Raw genomic sequence first — 26,128 nt, forward strand, 5'->3', positions numbered from 1 at the left:
CCTACACCTGTAATATCTCTCCACCATTCTTTATATGCCATATATTGATAAACCCCACCTCACCAATCACTAAGAATGTACCAGCGCATACCTAGCCCTGCTACATATGCATTTTATGTCAGTCTTACACCTGTAATATCTAAAATACATATAGTTCCCCCCAGTCTCCATAAAATACATATAGTTGCCCCCAGTCTCCATAAAATACATATAGTTGCCCCCAGTGTCCGTACATATAATATAGTTGCCCCCAGTCTGCATAAAATTCATATAGTTGCCCCCAGTGTCCATACATATAATATAGTTGCCCCCAATGTCCAAATATATAATATAGTTGCCCCCAGTGTCCATAGATATAATATAGTTGCCCCCAATGTCCATTCATATAATATAGTTGCCCCCAGTGTCCATAGATATAATATAGTTGCCCCCAGCGTCCATTCATATAATATAGTTGCCCCCAGTGTCCATACATAGCATACAGTTACCCCCAGTGTCCATACATAGCATACAGTTGCCCCCAGTGTCCATAAAATACATAGAGTTGCCCCCAGTGTCCATACATAGCATACAGTTGCCCCCAGTGTCCATACATAGCATACAGTTGCCCCCAGTGTCCATACATAGCATACAGTTGCCCCCAGTGTCCATACATAGCATACAGTTGCCCCCAGGTGTCCATACATAGCATACAGTTGCCCCCAGGTGTCCATACATAGCATAGAGTTGCCCCCAGGTGTCCATACATAGCATAGAGTTGCCCCCAGGTGTCCATACATAGCATAGAGTTGCCCCCAGGTGTCCATACATAGCATAGAGTTGCCCCCAGGTGTCCATACATAGCATAGAGTTGCCCCCAGGTGTCCATACATAGCATAGAGTTGCCCCCCCTTTATTGCCCAGTATTCAAAATTCGTTGGTGGATTAGTGGGCCAGTAGATATTATACTTACCTTTTAGGAAATAGTATCCCGTTCCTCTGACGTCCGTCCGCTCACTCCGCTAACTCGCCCGAACTGTTCGGATGCCCGCGCATGCGCAGCTCTATCTCAGACGCGCTGGATATACTGCGCATGCGCGGACGTGCGCGTTCTCGTAATACTGAAGAGGCTGGCCGATGAATGTCTTCGGCTGTGGTGCGCAGGCGCGGCACATGGATGCGGCCGGCGAGATAAGGCCGTATCCATGGGAGACAATAGTAAACAAAGGGTTCTCATAGAACCTTTTTTAGGACGAATGGTAACTTTTTGAAAATTACATATATAGGAGGATATGTTCAGTGGGGGGAAATGAATTAGTTAAAACCTATTTAATGAAGTGGGACAACCCCTTTAAACTAATAACACACAAAGAATTAAATGTTACCATGTTTTTATTGAACACACCATGTAAACATTCACAGTGCAGGTGGAAAAAGTATGTGACAAAAAAACCAATCAAGTGGAATATTCTATCAAAAAATATATTGTTTATTATAAAATGTAAAAATTGGAGAACAACGGGATGTTATTACAATACACGGAAGAATACACAGGGTGAGCACTTACAAAACAGACACCATGTTACTGCACAAGGTAATGTGCAGCGTGGTACAGTCCAAAGGGATAAGATAGAAACTGCGGCTTCAGGGACCCCAAAAGTATCTGGTATGATGGTAGCCCCAATACAGGTATGGTGTATTCAGCACCGCAGATACTGTATGGACTCTGAAGTCTCAGCAATAATATCCTGATAATGTGGGCATCACAGTCAGTCCAATGTAACATAAAAAGATATGGCAATAATCCAATAGTACAATGAATAGACACCTAATTCTGTGGAACCTGGTGAGGACACATGCAAGGGACCTCACAAATCAACACATGCTGTTGTGGACCGTACCTGAAGACATGGCGGCAGCTGAAGTGACAGACCCTGGGCGCAAAACCTCGACGCGCGTTTCGCCTCACGGCTTCGTCAGGAGGTATGTAGCATAAGGTGGACAGGGTATATATAAGGCATGATGGAGGTGGGGCGATGGATACAACTAACCTAAATTCGGCACATCTGTCAGCCACACAAGCGGGCGCGGATTATTGCCATATCTTTTTATGTTACATTGGACTGACTGTGATGCCCACATTATCAGGATATTATTGCTGAGACTTCAGAGTCCATACAGTATCTGCGGTGCTGAATACACCATACCTGTATTGGGGCTACCATCATACCAGATACTTTTGGGGTCCCTGAAGCCGCAGTTTCTATCTTATCCCTTTGGACTGTACCACGCTGCACATTACCTTGTGCAGTAACATGGTGTCTGTTTTGTAAGTGCTCACCCTGTGTATTCTTCCGTGTATTGTAATAACATCCCGTTGTTCTCCAATTTTTACATTTTATAATAAACAATATATTTTTTGATAGAATATTCCACTTGATTGGTTTTTTGGTTCATTCTGCGTTAGTACAAGTGGTTATTGGCTGTCTTACATGATAGAACTGCCTTGTTGTAGGTTTAATAGGAAAAAGTATGTGAACCCTTGGATTTAATAACTGGTTGAACCTCCTTTGGCAGCAATAACTTCAACTAAAATGTTTCCTGTAGTTGCAGATGAGTCGCGCACAACGGTCAGGAGTAATTCTTGACAATTCCTCTTTACAGAACTGTTTCAGTTCAGCAATATTCTTGGGATGTCTGGTGTGAATCGTTTTCTTGAGGTCATGCCACAGCATCTCAGTCAGGTTGAGGTCAGGACTCTGACTGGGCCACTCCAGAAGGCGTATTTTCTTCTGTTTAAGCCATTCTGTTGTTGATTTACTTCTATGCTTTGGGTTGTTGTCCTGTTGCAACGCCCATCTTCTGTTGGGCTTCAGTTGGTGGACAGATGGCCTTAAGTTCTCCAGCAAAATGTCTTGATAAACTTGGGAATTCATTTTTCCTTCGATGATAGCAATCTGTCATGGCCCTGACACATCAAAGCAGCCCCAAACCATGATGCCCCCACCACCATACTTCACAGTTGGGATGAGGTTTTGATGTTGGTGGGCTGTGCCTCGTTTTCTCCACACATAGTGTTGTGTGTTTCTTCCAAACAACTCAACTTTGGTTATATCTGTCCACATTTCATATTTTGCCAGTACTGCTGTGGAACATCCAGGTGCTCTTGTGCAAACTTTAAACGTGCAGCAATGTTTTTTTTGGACAGCAGTGGCTTCCTCTGTGGTATCCTCCCATTAAATCCATTCTTGTTTAGTGTTTTACATATCGTAGATTCGCTAACAGGGATGTTAGCATGTGCCAGAGACTTTTGTAAGTCTTTAGCTGACACCCTAGGATTCTTCTTCACCTCATTGAGCAGTCTGCGCTGTGCTCTTGCAGTCACCTTTACAGGTAGGCCACTTCTAGGGAGAGTAGCAGCAGTGCTGAACTTTCTCCATTTATAGGCCAGAAATGTAGATGATAGACACGCGGCACTCACCAGGGTCGATGCTTCATTGGTACTTTATTTGCCGTTCAGCAGGGTAACTTGGAGTGCACTGGCTGGGCAGCGGACAGGTCCAGGTGTGTTTAGGCGGTGACGGCCGTTTCGCGCAGGTCGCGCTTCCTCGGACCGCTGCTCACGTATAGGCGCACGGACGTGCTTTTTAAGGGCTGACCCAGGTCATCACCATGACGACCGTGGACGCTCCCCAGGTGCGCACTGTGAATCAAACAGAAAGGGATCATTACATTGTTATACAAACTTGCTGCAAGGCGCTGCAGCATGATACTTTGTAACACCATTGTGTCAAAAGGAGGGGACAAATTACACTAGCACAGAGGAGGGATCACTGAATACACAAATCGAGGAGACATACACTAAAACTGCGATGTGGAAGCTAATTCCACATCGCTGTATAGTGTAAGGGGGGATGGAGCACAAAATAAAAGAGATTGGGAATAGATCTGAAAAAGCTGATGGTCAGATTCTAGTGGGTATGCAGGATATTTGCAAATTATTGAATACATTGCTGCCTGGACTGTGGAAAATGGAACTTTAAAGGAAGACAGCCATGTCGTTTTTGTCGTTTAGACCGTGTGGTCCCATGGCTCCCGTTTTGATGATCCATCTAGCCTCCCGCTGCAACAGAAGGCGGTGGCGGTCCCCACCCCTTGGGATGGGGCCCACCGCCTCTATCCCAGCAAAGGAGAGGCTCGACGGATCACCATTGTGGGTTGAGCGTACATGGTCAACAAGGCGTGGAGAACCATGTCCCGTCCTGATGGAGCCAAGATGTTCCCGTATACGCTCAAACAGGGGCCTAATGGTTTTGCCCATATAGAACCTGCCACAGGTACATGATACGACATAAACGACATGGGTGGTGCGACATGTAATGAAGTCATTGACTCTGTGTATGACGCCCCCCAGAGACAGGGATTTCCCCTGTGAGTTGTAGGCGCAGAAAGAACACATCCCACATTTAAAGTTTCCTTGAGGTCTCCTGCTTTGGAGCCAATTGGGCTGTTGGATCCGTCCTAATGTACTGTGGACTAACCTATCTCTTAAGGTGTGACATTTTCTAAAGGCGATTAATGGTCGCTGGGAAGCTATATCCCCCATGCCTGGGTCACCCTTCAATAGATCCCAGTTATTGAATACCGCTCGTTTTACAATATCTGCCGCTGGGCTAAACTTGAAGATAAAAGTGAATCTATCTTCGTTGTCTTTGTGAACCTGATCACTAAGTAGACTATGTCTAGGGCGGAGGGCTGCTCGATACATCGCATCGGTGACGTCTCTCTTTGAATATCCCCTCTCAAGCAGCCTGTCTTTAAGTTGATGGGCCTGCCTGAAGTAATCCTTCTCTGTGCTATTTATCCTGCAGAGGCGTATAAACTGCCCATACGGGACAGCCTCCTTAACTGCAGGGGGATGGAAACTGGTCTGGTGGAGCAGCGAATTGGTGGCTGTGGGCTTGCGGAAGCCCGTGGTTTGTAAAATACCATCTACCACGGAGACCTTGACATCCAGGAATTCTAGACTGTCGCCTCCGAAGTTGAGGGTGAATTTCATATTCATCTGATTGATCTCGTTAATATATTCCACAAACTGTGCACACTGAATTTCGCTGCCCGACCAGACCAGGAACACGTCGTCCACGTACCGCAGGTAGAGGTGGATATATCTGAGGAATGGGTTCTGTATGGAGAAGACGTAGGTCTCTTCGAATACCGCCAGATACAGGTTGGCGAAGGTGCACGACACCGGAGTGCCCATCGCTATACCTAGTATCTGGCGGTACCACTGACTTCCAAATTGGAAGACGTTATTGGATAATATCAGGTCGAGGGAATCCTGAATAATCTCCATTTATAGACAATTTGTCTTACCGTGGACTGATGAACAGCAAGGCTTTTGGAGATACTTTTATAACCCTTTCCATCTTTATGCAAGTCAACAATTCTTAATCGTAGGTCTTCTGAGAGCTCTTTTGTGTAAGGCATCATTCACATCAGGCAATGCTTCTTATGAAAAGCAAACCCAGGACTGGTGTGTTTTTTATAGGGCAGGGCAGCTGTAACCAACACCTCTAATCTCATCTCATTGATTGGACTCCAGTTGGCTGACACCTCACTCCAATTAGCTCTTAGGGTTCACATACTTTTTCCACCTGCACTTTGAATGTTTACATGGTGTGTTCAATGAAAACATGGTAACATGTAATTCTTTGTGTGTTATTAGTTTAAGCAGACTGTGATTGTCTATTGTTGTGACTTAGATGAAGATCAGATCACATTTTATGACCAATTTGTGCTGAAAACCATATCATTCCAAAGGGTTCACATACTTTTTCTAGCAACTGTATTTATAAATAATGTGTTAAATGTCTTCTCTGCTCCTCTGCTGGTCCTTTTCGTCGGTTGGTTCCAGCAGAGGAGCAGACATTACAGTGAGTACACACCAAACACTACACTTAGCCCCAGATCACCCCCATCACCCCAATTAACTCCTTGATCGCCCCTGTCAAACACCTAGTGAAAGGGAAAAAAGTGATCAGTGTAAACTGTCACTTTTTTTCCACTGGTATTGACTGATAGCTTTAGGATAGTTTAGGCACCTTGGTTAGGTAGTTAGCGTTCGTTTAGCGCCCAGCCCACCGCACCGCAATCACTTATTCGCTGATTAGCGTATCGCTAATCAGCATTTGTACTGTTATAGTATCTGTAAGTGATCAGAACTGATCACAGTCAGATCTATAATAGTATTATTGTCACCTTAGCTCGCCCTCCACCTAAAACGCAGTGTTTGCCCGATCAGGCCTGATCGGTCGCCCACACGTGCGTTCACCCACGCTCGCCCCACCGCAGTGACAAAAAATATATATTTTTTGATCACTGCACAATCACTTTACAAGCGCTGCGGCGATAAAAAAAATCTGTTTTGATATTTTTTATCAACCGCAGCGGCCTCCAGTACTTCGCTAGCCTCCCATTTGTAAGACAGGCTTGCTTTTTTTTCTTGGGTAGTCTAAGGGAATACCCCCTAAATTTTGTAGTCCAAATGGCAAATAAGGGGTATTCTTCTGAAGAGGCCTACAGGCTTCTGACCCAGTCGGATGAGGAATGGGAACCCTCATCTAACGAATCCAGCGGGTCAGAATATGAACCTGTAGAAAGCAGTGGCAGTCTGACCCAAAGTTCGGACGATGAGGTTGAGGTCCCTGACACCACCAGGCGTACCCGACCCTGTGTTGCTAGACCACAGGTTGCGCAGGATCCGCTTCAAGGGCAGCAGAGTTGGGCTGGCGCTGTCGTATTACGTGGTGAGGCATACACCAGCAGCGAAGCCCATCCTGGACCTAGTACCAGCACTGCGGTAGAACATGGTGAAGTGGCGAGCACCAGAAGGGCAGTTGAAGCTGGTACAGTGGCATGTGCAGTAGTTCCCCCGTCGCAGCCACCGCACAGACAGGCCCGTAGAGCCCCTAGAGTCCCTGAGGTGTTGGCAAACCCTGATTGGCAGCCCACAACTTCAGCCGCACCAGTAGTTCCCCCTTTCACTGCCCAGTCTGGAGTTCGGGTTGAGACAGCTCAGATCGGTTCGGCACAGTTTTTTTTTTTTTAGCTGTTCTTGACTGCTTTGCTGTTGGACTAAGTTGTGGCAGAAACAAATCGATATGTCACTCAATTTATAGCCGCCAACCCGGGAAGCTTTTATGCCCAGTCTTTCCAGTGGAAACCTGTCCAAGTTGCCAAAATTAAACCTTTTCTAGGCCTTCTCCTCAACATGGGCCTGACAAAAAAGCATGAATTGCGGTCATATTGGTCCATGAACCCAATTAATCACATGCCCATGTTCTCTGCTGCCATGTCCAGGACACGATTTGAGACCATCCTGCGTTTCCTGCACTTTAGCGACAACAGCACCTCCCGTCCCAGAGGCCCCCCAGCTTTTGACCGGCTCCACAAAATTCGGCCCCTCATAGACCACTTTAACACCAAATTTGCAGATTTGTATACCCCTGAGCAAAACATCTGCGAGTCCCTTATACATTTTACCGGGCGCCTTGGCTTCAAACAATACATCCCAAGCAAGCGCGCCCGGTATGGGGTCAAATTGTATAAGCTCTGTGAAAGGGCCACAGGCTATACCCACAAATTTCGGATCCATGAGGGTAAAGATCAGACCCTGGAGCCGGTCGGTTGCCCTGTGGAGCAGTGGGAAGACAGTCTGGGACTTGGTGTCACCCTTATTTGGCAAGGGGTACCATCTTTATGTGGACAATTTGTACACAAGGTAGCCCCTCTTCAGGCATTTGTTCCTAAAACAGATTGGCTGCTGTGGCACCGCGCGACCTAGTCGCCGGGGCTTCCCCCAATGGCTCGTTACCACCTGTCTTGCAAGGGGGAAGAGGGCTGCCTTGTGTAACCAAGAACTGCTTGCGGTGAAATGGAGAGACAAGCGTGACGTTTACATGCTCTCCTCCAATCACGCAGACACGACAATCCAAATTGAACGAGCAACCAGTGTCATTGAAAAGCCCCTCTGTGTCCACGACTATAATTTGCTCATGGGAGGAGTTGACTTCAATGACCAGATGTTGGCTCCCTATTTACTTTCCTGCAGAACCAGACGCTGGTATAAGAAGGTGTCTGTATATTTGATTCAATTGGCTGTAGATAATAGTTTTGTTCTCTACAGTAAGGCTGGGAGAACAAGACCCTTCCTCAAATTTCGGGAAGAGATCATCGAGAACCTCCTGTATCCAGGAGGTTCCGTGGCCCCAACCACCAGTGTAGTGAGCCGTCTACACGAGCGACATTTCCCCAGTGTCGTTGCCGGTACCTCAAACCAACCGCCACCCCGAAAAAAGTTGTGTCTGTAGCAGGAGTGGAATAAGGCGTGACACCCGCTATTTCTGTCCTGACTGCCCTGACCACCCTGCCCTATGCATAGGGGAGTGTTTCCGGAAGTACCACACACAGGTACACTTAGCATAGGGATTGCATCTCACAGGACAGGCACACAGGGCAATTAGGGCCCATTCACACAAACACACACAGAGCTGCTGCAAACCTCTCCTTTCACCTGGGACAAAGTGCATAATGTACTTCGCCACATCTCTGGGCGACTTTGCACATTGTCCCATGAGGGAGGAGAGGTTTGTCCTATAAAGGTAAAAAAAAAAAATCACCGGTAAGCAAAAAAGTTAATGTTCTGTTCCAAAAGTTCAATAAAGTTTATAAAAGTTAATGTTCTGTTCAAATGTTATATAAAGTTAATACATTTATTGCGTTGCGGCCTGTTTATTTTTGTTTTTTTTTGTTTTTTACCTTCTAGGTGGACCAACCGATGAACCAGCTGCAGCACTGATGTGCATTCTGACAGAAGCATTGCACTGCTGTCAGATTACACAAATATCGGTGTATGCGGAGCTGCAAGACGAGATTTCTCCTTTGCAGTAAAAAATATATGTTTGCCGAGGCTTATGAGCTGAGGAGCGATGTTCATATGCTTTGGCAAACACTTTGTATATAAAATAAATATATAAATCCCGGCAATGATTTATTCATCCACATCAATTGATGTCAATGGAGAAATCAGGTTTGCCAGGGCAGACGCCTTTCCCCTCCTTTTTTTTTTTTTGGGCAGAGATTTTTTCATCCACATTGATCGATGCGAATAAAGAAATCTGTGCCGTTCATTTTTTCTTTCAGCCCAGAGGCTGAACGAAAAAAATCTCATTACCCGTATGCTCAATATAAGGAGAATAGCAGAAACTCCTAATGCTGGCCATACATGTAATGATTGCGGAGACCCTCAAATGCCAGGGCAGTACAAACACCCCACAAATGACCCCATTTTTGAAAGAAGACACCCCAAGGTATTCGCTGAGGGGCATATTGAGTCCATGAAAGATTGAATTTTTTGTCCCAAGTTAGTGGGAAAAAAAAAAATATATCAATTTCCGCTAACAAAAATCTATGAACTCGCCATGCCCCTCATGGAATACCTTGGGGGTGTCTTCTTTCCAAAATGGGGTCACATGTGGGGTATTTATACTGCCCTGGTATTTTAGAGGCCTTAAAGCGTGAGAAGAAGTCTGGAATCCAAATGTCTAAAATGCCCTCCTAAAAGGAATTTGGGCCCCTTTGCGCACCTAGGCTGCAAAACAGTGTCACACATGTGGTATCGCCGTACTCAGGAGAAGTTGGGCAATGTGTTTTAGGGTGTCTTTTTACATATACCCATGCTGGGTGAGAAAAAATGTCTCTCTAAAATGACAACTTAGTATAAAGAAAATGGGAAAAGTTGACTTTTAGAGAGATATTTCTCTCACCCAGCATGGGTATATGTAAAAATACACCCCAAAACACATTGCCCTACTTCTTCTGAGTACGGCGATACCACATGTGTGACACTTTTTTGCAGCCTAGGTGGGCAAAGTGGCCCAAATTCTAAAGATCACCTTTAGGATTTCACTGGGCATTTTTTACACATTTGGATTTCAAACTATTTCTCACGCATTAGGGCCCCTAAAATGCCAGGGCAGTATAAATACCCCACAAGTGACCCCATTTTGGAAAGAAGACACCCCAAGGTATTTCGTGATGGGCATAGTGAGTTCATGTAAATTTTTATTTTTTGTCACAAGTTAGGCCTCTTTCACACTTGCATTGTCCGGATCCGGCGTGTACTCCACTTGCCGGAGGTACACGCCAGATCCGGAAAAACGCAAGTGTACTGAAAGCATTTGAAGACGGATCCGTCTTCAAAATGCTTTCAGTGTTACTATGGCAGCCATGCGATCACGTCATCCATGCGCCTGGGGCGCCCTGACGTCACTCTGGAGCGCCCCAGGAGCCACACGGACGGTAAGTATGCTGCTCCCCTGCTCCCCACTACACTTTACCATGGCTGCCAGGACTTTAGCATTCCGGCAGCCATGGTAACCATTGAGAAAAAGCTAAACGTCGTATCCGGCAATGCGCCGAAACGACGTTTAGCTTAAGGCCAGATCCGGATCAATGCCTTTCAATGGGCATTAATTCCGGATCCGCCCTTGTGGCAAGTATTCAGGATTTTTGTCCGGAGCAAAAAGCGCAGCATGCTGCGGTATTTTCTCCGGCCAAAAAACGTTCCGTTCCGGAACTGAAGACATCCTGATGCATCCTGAACGGATTTCACTCCATTCAGAATGCATTAGGATAATCCTGATCAGGATTCTTCCGGCATAGAGCCCCGACGATGGAACTCTATGCCGGAAGACAAGAACGCAAGTGTGAAAGAGCCCTAAGTGGAATATGAGACTTTGTAAGAATTTTTTTTTTTATTAAAATCATTTTCCGCTAACTTGTGCCCCCCAAAAAAAATTCTAGGAACTCGCCATGCCCCTCACGGAATACCTTGGGGTGTCTTCTTTCCAAAATGGGGTCACTTGTGGGGTATTTATACTGTACTCAGGAGAAGTTGGGCAATGTGTTTTGGTGTGTGTTTTTACATATACTCATGCTGGGTGAAAGAAATATCTCTCTAAAATGACAACTTTATATAAAAAAATGTGAAAAGTTGACCTTTAGAGAGATATATTTCTCTGACCCAGCATGGGTATATCTAAAAATACACCCCAAAACACATTGCCCTACTGCTTCTGAGTACGGCGATACATGTGTGACACTTTTTTGCAGCCTAGGTGGGCAAAGGGGCCAAAATTCTAAAGAGCACCTTTAGGATTTCACAGGGCATTCTTTACACATTTGGATTTCAAACTACTTCTCACGCATTAGGGCCCCTAAAATGCCAGGGCAGTATAAATACCCCACAAGTGACCCCATTTTGGAAAGAAGTGATGGGCATAGTGAGTTCATGGAAGTTTTTATTTTTTGTCACAAGTTAGTGGAATATGAAACTTTGTAAGAAAGAAAAATCATCATTTTCCGCTAACTTGTTACATGAAATAAAAACTTCTATGAATTCTGAACTCGCTATGCCCATCAGCGAATACCTTAGGGTGTCTACTTTCTGAAATGGGGTTATTTGTGGGGTGTTTCTACTGTCTGGGCATTGTAGAACCTCAGGAAACATGACAGGTGCTCAGAAAGTCAGAGCTGCTTCAAAATGCGGAAATTCACATTTTTGTACCATAGTTTGTAAACACTATAACTTTTGCACAAACCAATAAATATACACTTATTGCATTTTTTTTTATCAAAGACATGTAGAACAATAAATTTTGAGGAAAATTTATATAGATGTAGTTTTATTTGAAAAAATTTACAACTGAAAGTGAAAAATGTAATTTTTTGCAAACAAATCGGTAAATTTCGATTTAATAAAAAAAAAAGTTAAAATGTCAGCAGCTCTATTAGTGAGAAGAAAAGGAGGTAAAATTCATTTGGGTTGTAAGTAAAATTCATTTGGGTTGACCGAGCAATAAACAGTGAAAGTAGTGTAGTGCAGAATTGTAAAAAGTGGTCTGGTCATTAAGCGGGTTTAAGCTAGGGGAGCTGAGGTGGTTACAAAATTAGCTGTGCGTCCTTGTCAGTTCTAGTTACATCACTGTTTGCAGCGATGATGGAATACTTCTTGTTTTCCTCCTAGGTGCAGTATGCTGCTTATATAGCAGTGGGTGGTATCGCATCTGTTATCCGGTTGATGTTTGCAGGACCTGTGTTTTTGCTATTTTCCAAAACCAGCTTTGGTCGGAATCTTCTGGTTAAAGTAAGTATGGTTTTGTTTTCGGTTTTCAATGTAAATTGCTTGTTCCTGTTAAAGGGACTCTCTACCATTGCAAAGATTTATTCTCAGTCCATAGGATAGGGGATAAGTGTCTGATCAGTGGGGGTTGCCACCTCTACTCATCTCTATATTAAGACCGGTGTTCTGCCAGATCTCTGTACCTTGCGAAAAGTCTATACCAGAAGTGATGCTGCCGCACTGGAATCAGCTGGAGGAGGGTGTGCGCTGCGTAAGCGCACATCCACCGGCTTACCAAAGAATCATTGCAGCGCCGCGATAGAAGTACTTCATGCACTGCGCGTGCGCACTTAGGGGTATAAAGATTTAGCAAAATGTTGCATCAGATCTCCCTACCCCTGAGTGCGCAAGCGACCTCGGTATCCAGCTCTCAGCTCTGCGGTAAGGATGAACTGCAACTGATGATTTGTGGGTGCCTGCGCTCACCCTCCTCCAGCTGATTCCTGTGCGGCCGTGTCACTTCCTGTATAGACTTTTCGCAAGGTATAGAGATCTGGCAGAACACCGGCAACTAAAACTCTGGTCTTAATAAATTACCTCGTATTCTCTATCCTGTCCATATTGTATAATATAAGTGTTTGTAATGGAACTTCCCCTTTAAAGAGGACCTGTCACCTCTGCTGAGTCCTGACATGCCTGTTTTAATAGCTACATGCATTCTCTATGTAAAAACAATTCTGGAGCATCTATTCTTATGTGCCATTCCTTTATTATTTCTACTAGAAGTTAAGAATGAATTGCAATCTGCCGTAAGGGTACAGAGGAGGGAACCAGTTGGGGGGGGGGGGGGGGGGTCCCTGCACTGTCTGACAATAGCAGCACTGACTGGATAGAGTTAGACTGTGAAGGTACACCACCCCAACTGGTTAACACACCTCTGTAACCTTACTGCAGACTGCTAGAAATGTATTCATAACTTCTAGTAGAAGTAATAAATGAATGGCACAGCATAGAGCCATAAGAATAGATGCCCTAGAATTGTTATTACATGGGGAATGTATGCAGCTATTAAAACAGGCATGTAAGGAGTGGTGACAGGTCCTCTATAAGCCCTTCAACCACAATAACATATCTGTATGTCGTTGCGGCTGAGGGAATGTATCAAGCGGGCTGGTTTGCTGAGCCTGCTCCATACATGGCGGGTGCCAGCTGTATAATATAGCAGGCACCTGGCTTTAATGACTGGGATTGGCAATGATGTCGAAACCAGTCATTTTGACACCTCAGATGTTGCGGTCAATAGCGATCACAGCATCTGTGACGTTAGACAGAGTGAGGGACGCCATCTGCCTTCCAATTGGAGCCCCCGCAGTGAAATTGCAGGACTTCGATCAGTTACCATGAAAGCCTGGTGCCTGCTGAAGGCCTGTCATTTTAAACCGCCTGTAAAGCCGAGCATGAAGTATGGCTCATCAGGCAAAGCATCAGAATCCCATAGACCTTAATAGTTCTTTATTATGGTCTATGAGACAAGTGATCACACAACCTATCCTGCAAAAAGTAAGCCTTCATATGGCTGTATAAACAGAAATTTTAATAAGTTATGGCTATTGGAATGTGGAGAGGAAAAAACGGAAAAGCCAAAAATGAAAATGGGCCTGGTCCTTAAGGTGTTAAGGAATGTCTTTAGGGAGAACAATAATGGTTGAACCTTTTGATCGCCTATCATACCTTTTACATTTTTCCCATGTGACCTTACATAGAAAGAATTATTTTGTAAAAAATGGAACGGACACTACTAAGTAAACTGAACATTTGCTGTTAGAGACCTTAGTATTTATTACATCAGAAAACAGACATATTCAGAAGCGCTGTATAAACCTCATGACAGTTAAATACTTAAATATTTTAATAGGAAAAATGCCTACACTGCATACTTACCATTTATTAAGTTGTCATCAGTAACACTTGTATCATTTTCATCTGTAGTTTTTACTCATGTACAATCCAATAGTAAAAAAAAAAAGTTGTGGCCTGGTCCATTAGACACCATATTACAGATATTACAGAGATATTGTTCCATGCAAGGCTTGCATAATACAGTGCTATATAGAGCAATGTCTGCTGGCACACGGGGTGCCTACAGCTCCAAGGTACCTTGCCCACTACCTGAGCCCATATAGTAAGAGCCTACAGGATTCACAGATGTATGGAAGACTTTTATTTGAAGAAAAAGTGCAGTAAAAGTCTGAGTAAACTCCAGACATTAATTGATCTCATTGATTTCTGTCTTTCTTAACAGTACCCCAAGTTCTTTTCTTGCGGTTATGTCTCTAAAGAAGGACCAACACAGCAACAGGTAATGTACCATTCAGTGATTTATTTTTTCTGTAGGAAAATGCATGACCATGAATACAGACTTTATAGATTCTGCTGATGGGGAGAATTCGAGGACGTAGGTCACAACTAGGGCTGAGCGAATCGACTTCGGATGAAACATTTGCATAAAACTTTGTTTCAGTACTGTATGAAGCGAGCTTGGAACTGAACCAATTTCTGAAATTATTATGCTAAGTCTCGCAAAACTTTGCAAAGTAATAACTTGGGCTCATCGGAGCCAATACATTCTAATACTGTACGGAGATCTGACTACTTTTTGATATTTTCCAGTCATTCATACTTTTTTAAATCCATTCCAGTCATTCAGTGGTAAGCCCAAACAACCCCTCTAAAGAATGAGATAATATGTTAACACATACCGTAGTGGGCTAATCATATTTTGCAGGTATCTATGTTGAGACAAGTACTTTTGGAAAGCTAGACCCGTATACAGTATTCAAAAAACAAATGATGAGGCAGCACTCCAAACTAGGTGAAGGGTTAGATCCGTTTATTCCCCAGTAGAAACGTTTTAGCCCAGCTCAATGAGGCCTTTGTCAAGACCCGTGTTACAGTTATACACAGACACTGCCCCTTTACCCTCATCCCTCAGTCTCTTCTCTTTTTTTTATCAGGATTCATGCTGCGGACTGCAAATAGCGGGTCTGCGATCCATAAGATACGCTCTGTTCTATTTGGTTGCGGTACAGAGGCTTTGACCGAAATCCCACAGAAGCTCCTTGTAGTGCTTCCACTCCGTGCCTCCGCTCCGTATCTTGCAGATTGCAGACCCATTCAGGTCAGTGGGCCCGGATCAGTGATATGGATTGCACACGGTCGTATATAGTGCCTGTATATTGCAGAACCGCTGTTTTCGGTCCACTCGTGTGCTTGAGCCCCTAGTCATATTTGTGCTAGTCATTTCTATATATATTGCTTACAGTGGCATAGCTAGAAGTCATTGGGCTCACAGTTAATTTTTGAACAACCCCCTCTTCCCGTGCAACCCTCAGTCCTGCGACTAGTCGACTTGTGGCCAAGGGTATAAGATGTGCAGCACGGATGGCACCTACCTTGAAATAGTTAATCAGCCCCAGCCTTTTTCGTGATCACCCTATTGCTAAACTGGCATGGCTACGCCATAGAGGTAGTTTTAGGTGTGGCCATAACAGGTGTATTTGTTGAAATGTTTTTCAACAGCGAATCCTAAACGATATGGTATCAATGTATAAATTATAACATGAATCCTGCTGTATACTTGATGACATGTACTGAATGTTTTGTGCAATATGTGGGGTGTACCACCAATTAAATAAATTCTAGGATATGCAAACATATTTCTGATATCCCACATTTTAAAACTAGAAATGTATCAGCGGCCAAGTTACAGTTTGCAACTGCCTACAAAGGAGATGTTTCAATGCATTCAGTTCAAGGGGTGGAGAGGGTTATTGCTCCGATCAGAGATGGCGACTACAAAAAGACACTGCTCAGCAGGGACACATTTTGGATGTTCCAGCTGGGCAGTTGTCACTCCACCGTCTTGAACAGAAAGCATGACGCTCCGAGCCTGATTGGAGGAGTGTTGGTATTTTAGTTTGTGCTATATTCATTCTCAGTATCATAAGTAAGGATCTGGATGTGCTGATCCAAAATGCGTAGAGGAGTTTTTATCACTTGAAAAATAAAGGATACCGTTTTATTGGGATGCTGGATGTCATCCTTTTTTTTATTTTTTTATCGGGTCACTGTATATGCTGTTACTGTACATATTGTCATCATATAGTACTTTAGAGGAGGCCCTAACAATAAAACCATTCAGTCCTCCTCCCCGGTGGGCCCTTTCTGAGTTCGAGCCCCATAGCAGCTGCTTCCCCTGCTTCCACTATAGCTACTTCCTTGGTTAATTATATTACCTGTACTCTACTTGGATTAGTACATAAGAAGTTGGTACTTCTACAATGCAGTAGGAATACCCATATGATCTCCCACATGCATATGATCTCCCACATGCACTGTGAGAGCTAGCAGTCGAAGGTGTGATTCCCGCCCCCCCCCCCCCCCCCCCCCCCAAGTCTCTTCTGGGGGCAGCTTCTCAGGGGCACTATGGCTCTGTACCCCCCTCCCCCCGGCTCCTTGCCTGGCAGCCAGGGGGCAGTGTTGTTTGCAGGACCGCTTGCCTGCTCAGAGGGAGGAGCGATACGACTGGCGCAGTATTAGGTCGCCTTTCTTCCTAGGGCACATTTCACCCTGCTGGGCCCTCTTATCTGACGCTGAGGGAGTAGCACTTCTCTCCCTCCCTCTCCCCACTTGCTTGTGTGACCGCTTGGGCTCCGGTCCAGTCGCCGAGGCTCCTGTTCGCGGCGGAGTTCCGGTCCTTTGCCTGTTCCTATCACTGCTAGACGCAGGGTTTTCTTCTAGGGGGCGGTCTCTTCTGTAGCTGTAGCTGTAGCTGAGGGAGAAGATACTCCATTTTGCAGTGCCTGCAAATGTCTAAAGGTTTGGACGTTTCCTTTCAGTGCAGAATCCGTGAACCTCTGGTCAGCCCCACCTCTGGTTGATACTCAGGTGGCTCGTTTGGCCAAGGCCACCACCCTTCCCTTGGCCGATGCAGCTTCCATGTCCAAGAAGATTGATTCCTTGGCTAAGGCCTTTTTTGTAGCGGCAGGCTCCGCTGTTCAGCCTGCTTTTGCCGCCCCCTGGGTTGCCAAAGCCTGCGTGATCTGGGCGAAGCAGCTTGTCCGTTCACTGCTGGACTCTGCTCCAAGTGAGGTTTTTATTCTTGCCTCTCAGCTTCTCCAGGCTTCCCGTTACCTATGTGATGTCTCCCTGGAATCGGCTGGCCGATCTAGCAGGGCGGCCGCAAACTCTGTGGCCATCCGCCATACGGTCTGGCTCCGTTCATGGGCGGCATCAATATTCTGGAGCTCAGGGAGATCTTTCTGGCTCTATCTCATTGGACACACCTTCTCTCGGGTCTTCCGGTCCATGTCCAGACAGACAACTCCACTGCGGTGGCGTACCTGAATCATCAGGGGGGCACCAGAAGCAGGAGGCTCATGGAAGAGGCATCCCGCATACCCGGGGTCGACAGTTGGGCGGCGGACTCTCTCAGTCGCCAAAGCCCCGACCCGGGTGAGTAGTCTCTTCACCCAGAGGTGTTTCTTCGTCTGTGTCAGCGTTGGGGCACTCCGGACATAGACCTTTTTGCCTCCCCTCTCAACCACAAGGTCCCGCGTTACTTCGCCAGGTCTCTGGACCCTCAGGCTCTGGCCTCGGATGCTCTGGTCCTTCCTTGGTCCCAGTTCGGTCTCGTTTACCTCTTTCCTTCCATTCCGCTCCTTTCCAGGGTTCTCAAGCGCCTGAAGTTGGCCTGGGTTCCGGCGATTCTGGTGGCCCCGGACTGGCCTCGTCGAGCATGATACGCGGATCTGCTGTTCCTACTCGCAGACGCGCCGTGGTGCATCCCTCTGCGTCCTGACCTCCTTTGCCAAGGTCCGCTACTCCACCCGAATTTACATCAGCTGCGTTTAACGGCGTGGCTGTTGATGCCGCGGTTCTGAGGCTCCGCAGTCCCTCAGAGTCTGTTATTCAGACTATGCTCCACGCACGCAAGTCTTCCAGAATTTATCATCGTACTTGGAAGACTTATTTTTCCTGGTGTGAGGCTGCTCAGTTTTACCCTCTCTACCTGTCCATTCCCAGGGTCTTATCCTTCCTCCAGTCAGGAGTTGACAAGGGTCTTCGTTTGGCCTCTCTCAAGGGTCAGATTTCGACCCTATCTGTTCTTTTCCAGAAACCCCTTGCTTCTCTGCGTCAAGTGAGGACTTTTCTGCAGGGGGTCGCTGTTCAAGTCCCACCGTTCCACAGGAGGACGAAAAGGCGGAATGCCTTTTCATCCTCCTGTGTAACCGTGGGAATTGAACATTGTCTTGGATGCTTTTCAGGCCTCTCCCTTTGAGCCGTTACAGGATATTTCTCTTTCCTTTGTTTCCTTTAAGGTCGCCTTTCTTGTGGCGAATACTTCTATTCGCAGAGTTTCTGAACTTGCTGCGCTCTCTTGCAGATTTTCTTTTCTTGGTGTTTCATCAGGATAAGATCATTTTGTGTCCAGTGCTTTCTTTCCTCCCTAAGGTGGTGTCCTCATTCCCCATTAATGAGGAGATTGTCCTTCCGTCCTTCTGTCCTAACCCCTCTCATCCTAGGGAGCTTTCGCTTCATTGTTTGGATGTTGTTAGGGCACTTCGCCTCTATCTTCGTTTGACTGAGCCCTTTAGCCGGTCGGACTCCCTCTTTGTGATCCCTGAGGGTTCTCACGAGGGCCTGCAACCTTCCAAGGGCACCATATCCAGTTGGATTAGGTCAGACTCGGCAATTAAGAAGTCCTATGTTGCCAAGGGTCGTGTTCCTCCCTTTCATTTGACCGCTCATTCCACTAGGGCGGTCGGGGCTTCTTGGGCGGTTAGACATCAGGCCTCAGCTTCCCAGGTCTGCAAGGCCGCCATGTGGGCCTCTGTTCATACGTTTTCCAAATTTTATCACATCCACTCCTTCTGCTGATGCCAGTTTGGGTCGCAGGGTTCTGCAAGCAGCCGTGAGTTAGTTGCGTTGCATGGCTGTTTTATTGCTGCCCTCCCTTGTGGACTGCTTTAGGACGTCCCATGGTGCTGTGTCCCCCAATGCATTCAAGAAAAAACTGGATTTTTGTACTCGCCATCCTTTTCTCGTAGGATGCATTGGGGGACAAAGATCCCACTCTTTTGGCTAAGTTTTTCTGTTGGTCACGTTTTACTTCTAGTGTCAGCCTCCTAGTGGCAGCTGGGCATATACCCATGGTGCTGTGTCCCCCAATGCATCCTACAAGAAAAGGTTTTTACAGTGAGTACAAAAATCCAGTTATTTCATATGATGAACGCTGTAATGGAAAAAAAAATCTAAATGGCTGATTTGCCAGTTGTTCATCACTTCCCCCCCCAAATTTTTTATAAAAAGTGATCCAGCATACACACTCCAAAATGGTATCATACAGGACTGAAGATCTCAGTACAAAAAACTAACCCTCAGAAAGCGTAAGGCCGCTTTCACACGGACGAGAATTCTGCACGGGTGCAATGCGTGAGGTATACGCATTGCATCGGCACTGAATTCGGACCCATCCACTTCAGTGGGGCTTTTCAGATGAGCTGTATTTTTCACGCATCACTTGTGCGTTACTTGAAAATCGCAGCATGCTCTATAGTCTGCGTTTTTCACGCAACGCAGGCCCCATAGAAATGAATGGGGATGTGTGAAAATCGCAAGCATCCGCAAGCAAGTGCGGATGCGGTGTGATTTTCACGCATGGTTGCTAGGAGATGATAGGGATGAAAGCAACCCCGGACCCCATTAAAGGGCTTCTGTCACCCCACAAAAGTCATATTTTTTTTTGGGGCTAGTTACATTCCTTATAGCACGATATAGGAGAATATAATGTTGTCACTTACTTTCATGCGGCCGTTTCTTGAGAAAACGAAGTTTTATAATATGCAAATCCGGTCTCTACCAGCAAGTAGGGCGCCTGCGCCGATGACATCACCGAAAGAGAAGACATCATCGGCACAGGCGCACTGAGGGAGTTCTGAGGAGACGAGCCTCCTCATCTCAGAGCGCCTGCGCCGAATGAACAGAGGCGCGCGATTTTTGAAATACTGACAGGGCCGGCCGGAGGAGGAGATTACGGCTGGCCCTGTCAATCAACACGACGAGGGGGCGGTTTTCTGCTGCGGCTACCAGCAAGTAGACGCCCTACTTGCTGGTAGAGACCGGATTTGCATATTATAAAACTTCGTTTTGTCAAGAAACGGCCGCATGAAAGTAAGTGACAACATTATATTCTCCTATATCGCGCTATAAGGAATGTAACTAGCCAAAAAAAATGACTTTTGTGGGGTGACAGAAGCCCTTTAAAGTGTATTCCCTGTATTATTTTCCCTTTATAACATGGTTATAAGGGAAAATAATAGCATTCTTAACACAGAATGCTTAGTAAACTGTAGATTGAGGTGTTAAAAAAACTGTTCCAATTGTTTGCACAGCCTTCTTCTTTCAGGACCAGCAAAAGGACCTTTGGTGACGTAATCGCACTCACCACCAAAGGTCCTTTTGCAGGTCCTGAAAGAAGAATCAAGAAGAAGATGCTGGCTGCGCAAACAATTGTAACAGGTAAGTTATTTATTTTATTTTTTAACACCTCAATCTACAGTTTACTAAGCATTCTGTATTAAGAATGCTATTATGTTCCCTTATAACCATGTTATAAGGGAAAATATTAAAATCAACAGAATACCTAACCCAAACCTGAACTTCAGTGAAGAAGTTCGGGTTCGGGTCTGGGTACCACAGTCAGTTTTTTTTATCATGCGCGTGCAAAATGCAGTGCACCCGCGCATTAAAAACTGAACATCGGAACATAATCGCAGTCAAAACCGCATAATCGCAGTCTTCTTTCCAAAATGTGGTCACTTGTGGGGTAGTTATACTGCCCTGGCATTTTAGGGGCCCAGACGCGTGAGAAGTAGTTTGAAATCAAAATGTGTAAAAAAAAATGGCCTGTGAAATCAGAAAGGTGCTCTTTGGAATGTGGGCCCCTTTGCCCACCTAGGCTGCAAAAAAGTGTCACACATGTGGTATCGCCGTACTCAGGAGAAGTTGGGGAATGTGTTTTGGGGTGTCATTTTACATATACCCATGCTGGGTGAGATGAATATCTCAGCAAACGTCAACTTTTCCCATTTTTTTTATACAAAGTTGGCATTTGACCAAGATATTTATCTCACCAAGCATGGGTATATGTAAAATGACACCCCAAAACACATTCCCCAACTTCTCCTGAGTTTGGCGATACCACATGTGTGACACTTTTTTGCAGCCTAGATGCGCAAAGGTGCCCAAATTCCTTTTAGGAGGGCATCTTTAGACATTTGGATCCCAGACTTCTTCTCACGCTTTAAGGCCCCTAAAAAGCCAGGGCAGTATAAATACCCCACATGTGACCCCATTTTGGAAAGAAGACACCCCAAGGTATTCAATGAGGGGCCTGGCGAATTCATAGAATTTTTTTTTTTGGGGCATATGTTAGCGGAAATTGATTTATTTTATTTTTTCTCACAAAGTCTCACTTTTTCGCTAACTTGGGACAAAAATGTCAATCTTTCATGGACTTAATATGCCCCTCAGCGAATACCTTGGGGTGTCTCCTTTCCAAAATGGTGTTATTTGTGGGGTGTTTGTACTGCCCTGGCATTTGAGGGTCTCCACAAACATTACATGTATGGCCAGCATTAGGAGTTTCTGCTATTCTCCTTATATTGAGCATACAGGTAATGAGATTTTTTTTTTCCGTTCAGCCTCTGGACTGAAAGAAAAAAATGAACGGCACAGATTTCTTCATTCGCATCGATCAATGTGGATGAAAAAATCTCTGCCAAAAAAAAAAGGAGGGGAAAGGCGTCTGCCAGGACATAGGATCTCCGCCCAACATCCATACCCACTTAGCTCGTATGCCCTGGCAAACCCAATTTCTCCATTCACATCAATCTATGTGGATGAATAAATCATTGCAGGGATTTCTTTTTTTTAATATATATACAAAGTGTTTGCCAAAGCATATGAACACCGCTGCCTCCTCAGCTCATATGCCTCGGCAAACGTATCTTTTACTGCAGAGGAGAAATCTCGTCTTGCAGCGCCGCATACACCGACTTTTGTGTAATCTGACAGCAGCGCAATGCTTCTGTCAGAATGCACATCAGTGCTGCAGCTATTCGATCGGTTGGTCCACCTGGAAGGTAATAAAAAACAAAACAAAGAAGAAAAAAACAGGCCGCAACGCAATAAATTTTATTAACTTTATAATAACTTTAGAACAGAACATAAATGTAAAAACACAAAATGCAATCGCACACTGCAACCAGCACTCTGCCCTGCCTTTATGCTGGATGTTGAATAAGGCATTGGTGTACATTTTGGCCAAAGCGTAATAAGCCACTCACCGCGTCAAGGTTGCCTTCATGAGTGGTCCCTAACACTAGTTCCTACCTTTTTATGGGCCATGACAGCCACATAAAGTCCAGGGAGCGCAGGTACAGCATGCATGCCAAGCACACTCTGCTTTTAACCCCGTCCGGTGCCATTACAGCTTTCATCGGATCCAGGGATGCAAGTACTCACATGCATGCTGAGCCCACTTTATACTTCTCCTGGAGCCTAATGGCTGTCATGGCCCATAAAAGGTAGGAACTAGTGTTAGGGACCACTCATGAAGGCAACCTTGACGCGGTGAGTGGCTTATTACGCTTTGGCCAAAATGTACACCAATGCCTTATTCAACATCCAGCATAAAGGCAGGGCAGAGTGCTGGTTGCAGTGTGCGATTGCATTTTGTGTTTTTACATTTATATCTCTATTTCGCCATAGCAATCTGCACCTGCTAGGGGTTGTGCGGGCTGAAATTTTCCATATTTTTCTCTTTGTAGTACGTATTGGAGGCGTGGCGATCTCCAAGCAGTCAAGCACACCTGTCCAGTTAATCTGCCCCCTGGAGGCTGGTTTTAAAGTCAGTATAAAACTGAGTCTGCTTATACAGCACCTACCAGTAGCCATTAGGCTCCAGGAGAAGTATAAAGTGGGCTCAGCATGCATGTGAGTACTTGCATCCCTGGATCCGATGAAAGCTGTAATGGCACCGGACGGGGTTAAAAGCAGAGTGTGCTTGGCATGCATGCTGTACCTGCGCTCCCTGGACTTTATGTGGCTGTCATGGCCCATAAAAGGTAGGAACTAGTGTTAGGGACCACTCATGAAGGCAACCTTGACGCGGTGAGTGGCTTATTACGCTTTGGCCAAAATGTACACCAATGCCTTATTCAACATCCAGCATAAAGGCAGGGCAGAGTGCTGGTTGCAGTGTGCGATTGCATTTTGTGTTTTTACATTTATATCTCTATTTCGCCACAGCAATCTGCACCTGCTAGGGGTTGTGCGGGCTGAAATTTTCCATATTTTTCTCTTAGAACAGAACATATAAACTTTATTTAACTTTTGAAACTGAACGTTAACTTTTTTGCTTACTTCCCCATGGGACAATTTGCAAAGCGCAAATCGCCCAAAGATGTGGCGAAGTGCGTTATGCACTTTGTCCCAGGTGAAAGGAGAGGTTTGCAGCAGCTGTGTGTGAATGAGCCCTAATAGCCCTGTGTGCCTGTCCTGTGAGATGTGATCCCTACGCTAAGTGTACCTGTGTGTGGTACTTCCGGAAACACTCTCCAAAGCATAGGGCAGGGTGGTCAGGGCAGTCAGGACAGAAATAGCGGGTGTCACGCCTTATTCCACTCCTGCTACAGACACGACATCTTTTTCGGGGTGACGGTAGGGTTGAGGTACCGGCAACGACGCTGGGGAAATGTCGCTCGTGTAGACGGCTAACTACACTGGTGGATGGGGCCACGGAACCTCCTAGCCTTACTGTAGAGAACAAAACTATTATATGCAGCCAATTGAATTAAATATACAGACACCTTCTTATACCAGCGTCTGGTGCGTCGGGAAACTAAATACGGAGACAACATCTGGTCATTGAAGTCAACCCCTCCCATGAGCAAATTATAGTCGTGGACACAGAGGGGCTTTTCAATGACACTGGTTGCTCGCTCAATTTGGATTGTCATGTCTGCGTGAATAGAGGAGAGCATGTATCGTCACGCTTGTCTCTCCATTTCACCGCAATCAATTCTTGGTTACACAAGGCAGCCCTCTCCCCCCTTGCAAGACGGGTGGTAACGAGCCGTTGGGGGAAGCCCGCGCGACTAGTTTGCGCGGTGCCACAGCAGCAAATCTGTTCTAGGAACAAATGCCTAAAGAGGGCCACACTTGTGTAGAAATTGTCCACATAAAGATGGTACCCCTTGCCAAATAAGGGTGACACCAAGTCCCAGACTGTCTTCCCACTGCTCCCCAGGTAGTCAGGGCAACCGACCGGCTCCAGGGTCTGATCTTTTCCCTCATAGATCCAAAATTTGTGGGTATAGCCTGTGGCCATTTCACAGAGCTTATACAATTTGACCCCATACCGGGCGCTCTTGCTTGGGATGTATTGTTTGAAGCCAAGGCGCCCGGTAAAATGTATAAGGGACTCGTCTACGCAGATGTTTTGCTCAATGGTATACAAATCTGCAAATTTCTGGTTGAAGTGGTCTATTAGGGGCCGAATTTTGTGGAGCCGGTCAAAAGCTGGGTGGCCTCTGGGACGGGAGGTGGTGTTATCGCTAAAGTGCAGGAAACGCAGGATGGCCTCAAATTGTGCCCTGGACATAGCAGCAGAGAACATGGGCATGTGATGAATTGGGTTCGTGGACCAATATGACCGCAATTCATGCTTTTTGGGTAGACCCATGTTGAGGAGAAGGCCCAGAAATTTTTTTAATTCGGAAACTTGGACTGGGCATAAAAGCTTCCCAGGTTGGCGGCTATAAATTGAGTGGCATACCGGTTTGTTTCTGCCACAACTAAGTCCAAGAGCTCCGCAGTCAAGAACCGCTCAAAAAATCCCAGGGCCGAACCGATCTGAGCTGTCTCAACCCGAACTCCAGACTGGGCGGTGAAAGGGGGAACTAATGGTGCGGCTGAAGTTGGGGACTGCCAATCAGGATTTGCCAGCACCTCAGGGATTCTAGGGGGTCTACAGGCCTGTCTGTGCGGTGGCTGCGACGGGGTAACTACTGCACGTGCCACCGTACCAGCTTCAACTGCCCTTCTGGTGCTGGCCACTTCACCATGTTGTATGGCAGTGCTGGTACTAGGTCCAGGGAGGGCTGTGCTGCTGGTGTATGCCTCACCACGTAATCCAACAGCGCCAGCCCCACTCTGCTGCCCTTGAAGCGGATCCTGCGCAACCTGTGGTCTAGCGACACAGGGCCGGGTACGCCTGGTGGTATCAGGGACCTCAACCTCCTCATCCGAACTTTGGGTCAGACTGCCACTGCTTTCTACAGGTTCATATTCTGACCCGCTAGATTCATCAGATGAGGGTTCCCATTCCTCATCTGACTGGGTCAGAAGCCTGTAGGCCTCTTCCGAAGAATACCCCCTGTTTGACATTTGGGCTACTAAATTTAGGGGTATTCCCTGAGACTACCCAAGAAAAAAAGCAAGCCTGTCTTACAAATGGGAGGCTAGCGAAGTACCGGAGGCCGCTGCGGTTGATAAAAAATATCAAAATTGATTTTTTTTTATCGCCGCATTGCTTGTAAAGTGATTGTGCAGTGATCAAAAATAAATACATTTTTGGTCACTGCAGCGGGGCGGGCGTGGGTGAACGCATGTGTGGGCGACCAATCAGGCCTGATCGGGCAAACACTGCGTTTTGGGTGGAGGGCGAGCTAAGGTGACACTAATACTATTATAGATCTGACTGTGATCAGTTTTGATCACTTACAGATACTATAAAAGTACAAAAGATGATTAGCGATACGCTAATCAGCGAATAAGTGACTGCGGTGCGGTGGGCTGTGCGCTAAACGATCGCTAAACTACCTAACCAAGGGGCCTAAA

At 45.9% G+C, this 26,128-nt stretch overlaps 1 protein-coding gene across 1 annotated transcript in view; it reads left to right on the forward strand.

The window, feature by feature from the left end:
- The window catches only part of LOC122933724 (saccharopine dehydrogenase-like oxidoreductase), a 136,069-nt gene that overhangs the window by 94,957 nt on the left and 14,984 nt on the right, over nucleotides 1–26,128 (forward strand). The window contains exons 8-9 of the mRNA XM_044288695.1: nucleotides 12,068–12,187; nucleotides 14,466–14,522. Coding sequence (XP_044144630.1) covers nucleotides 12,068–12,187; nucleotides 14,466–14,522 — 177 coding nt within the window. The remainder of the gene's footprint in view (nucleotides 1–12,067; nucleotides 12,188–14,465; nucleotides 14,523–26,128) is intronic.

This window comes from Bufo gargarizans, chromosome 4, assembly GCF_014858855.1.
Source record: "Bufo gargarizans isolate SCDJY-AF-19 chromosome 4, ASM1485885v1, whole genome shotgun sequence".
NCBI classification, from domain to species: domain Eukaryota; kingdom Metazoa; phylum Chordata; class Amphibia; order Anura; family Bufonidae; genus Bufo; species Bufo gargarizans.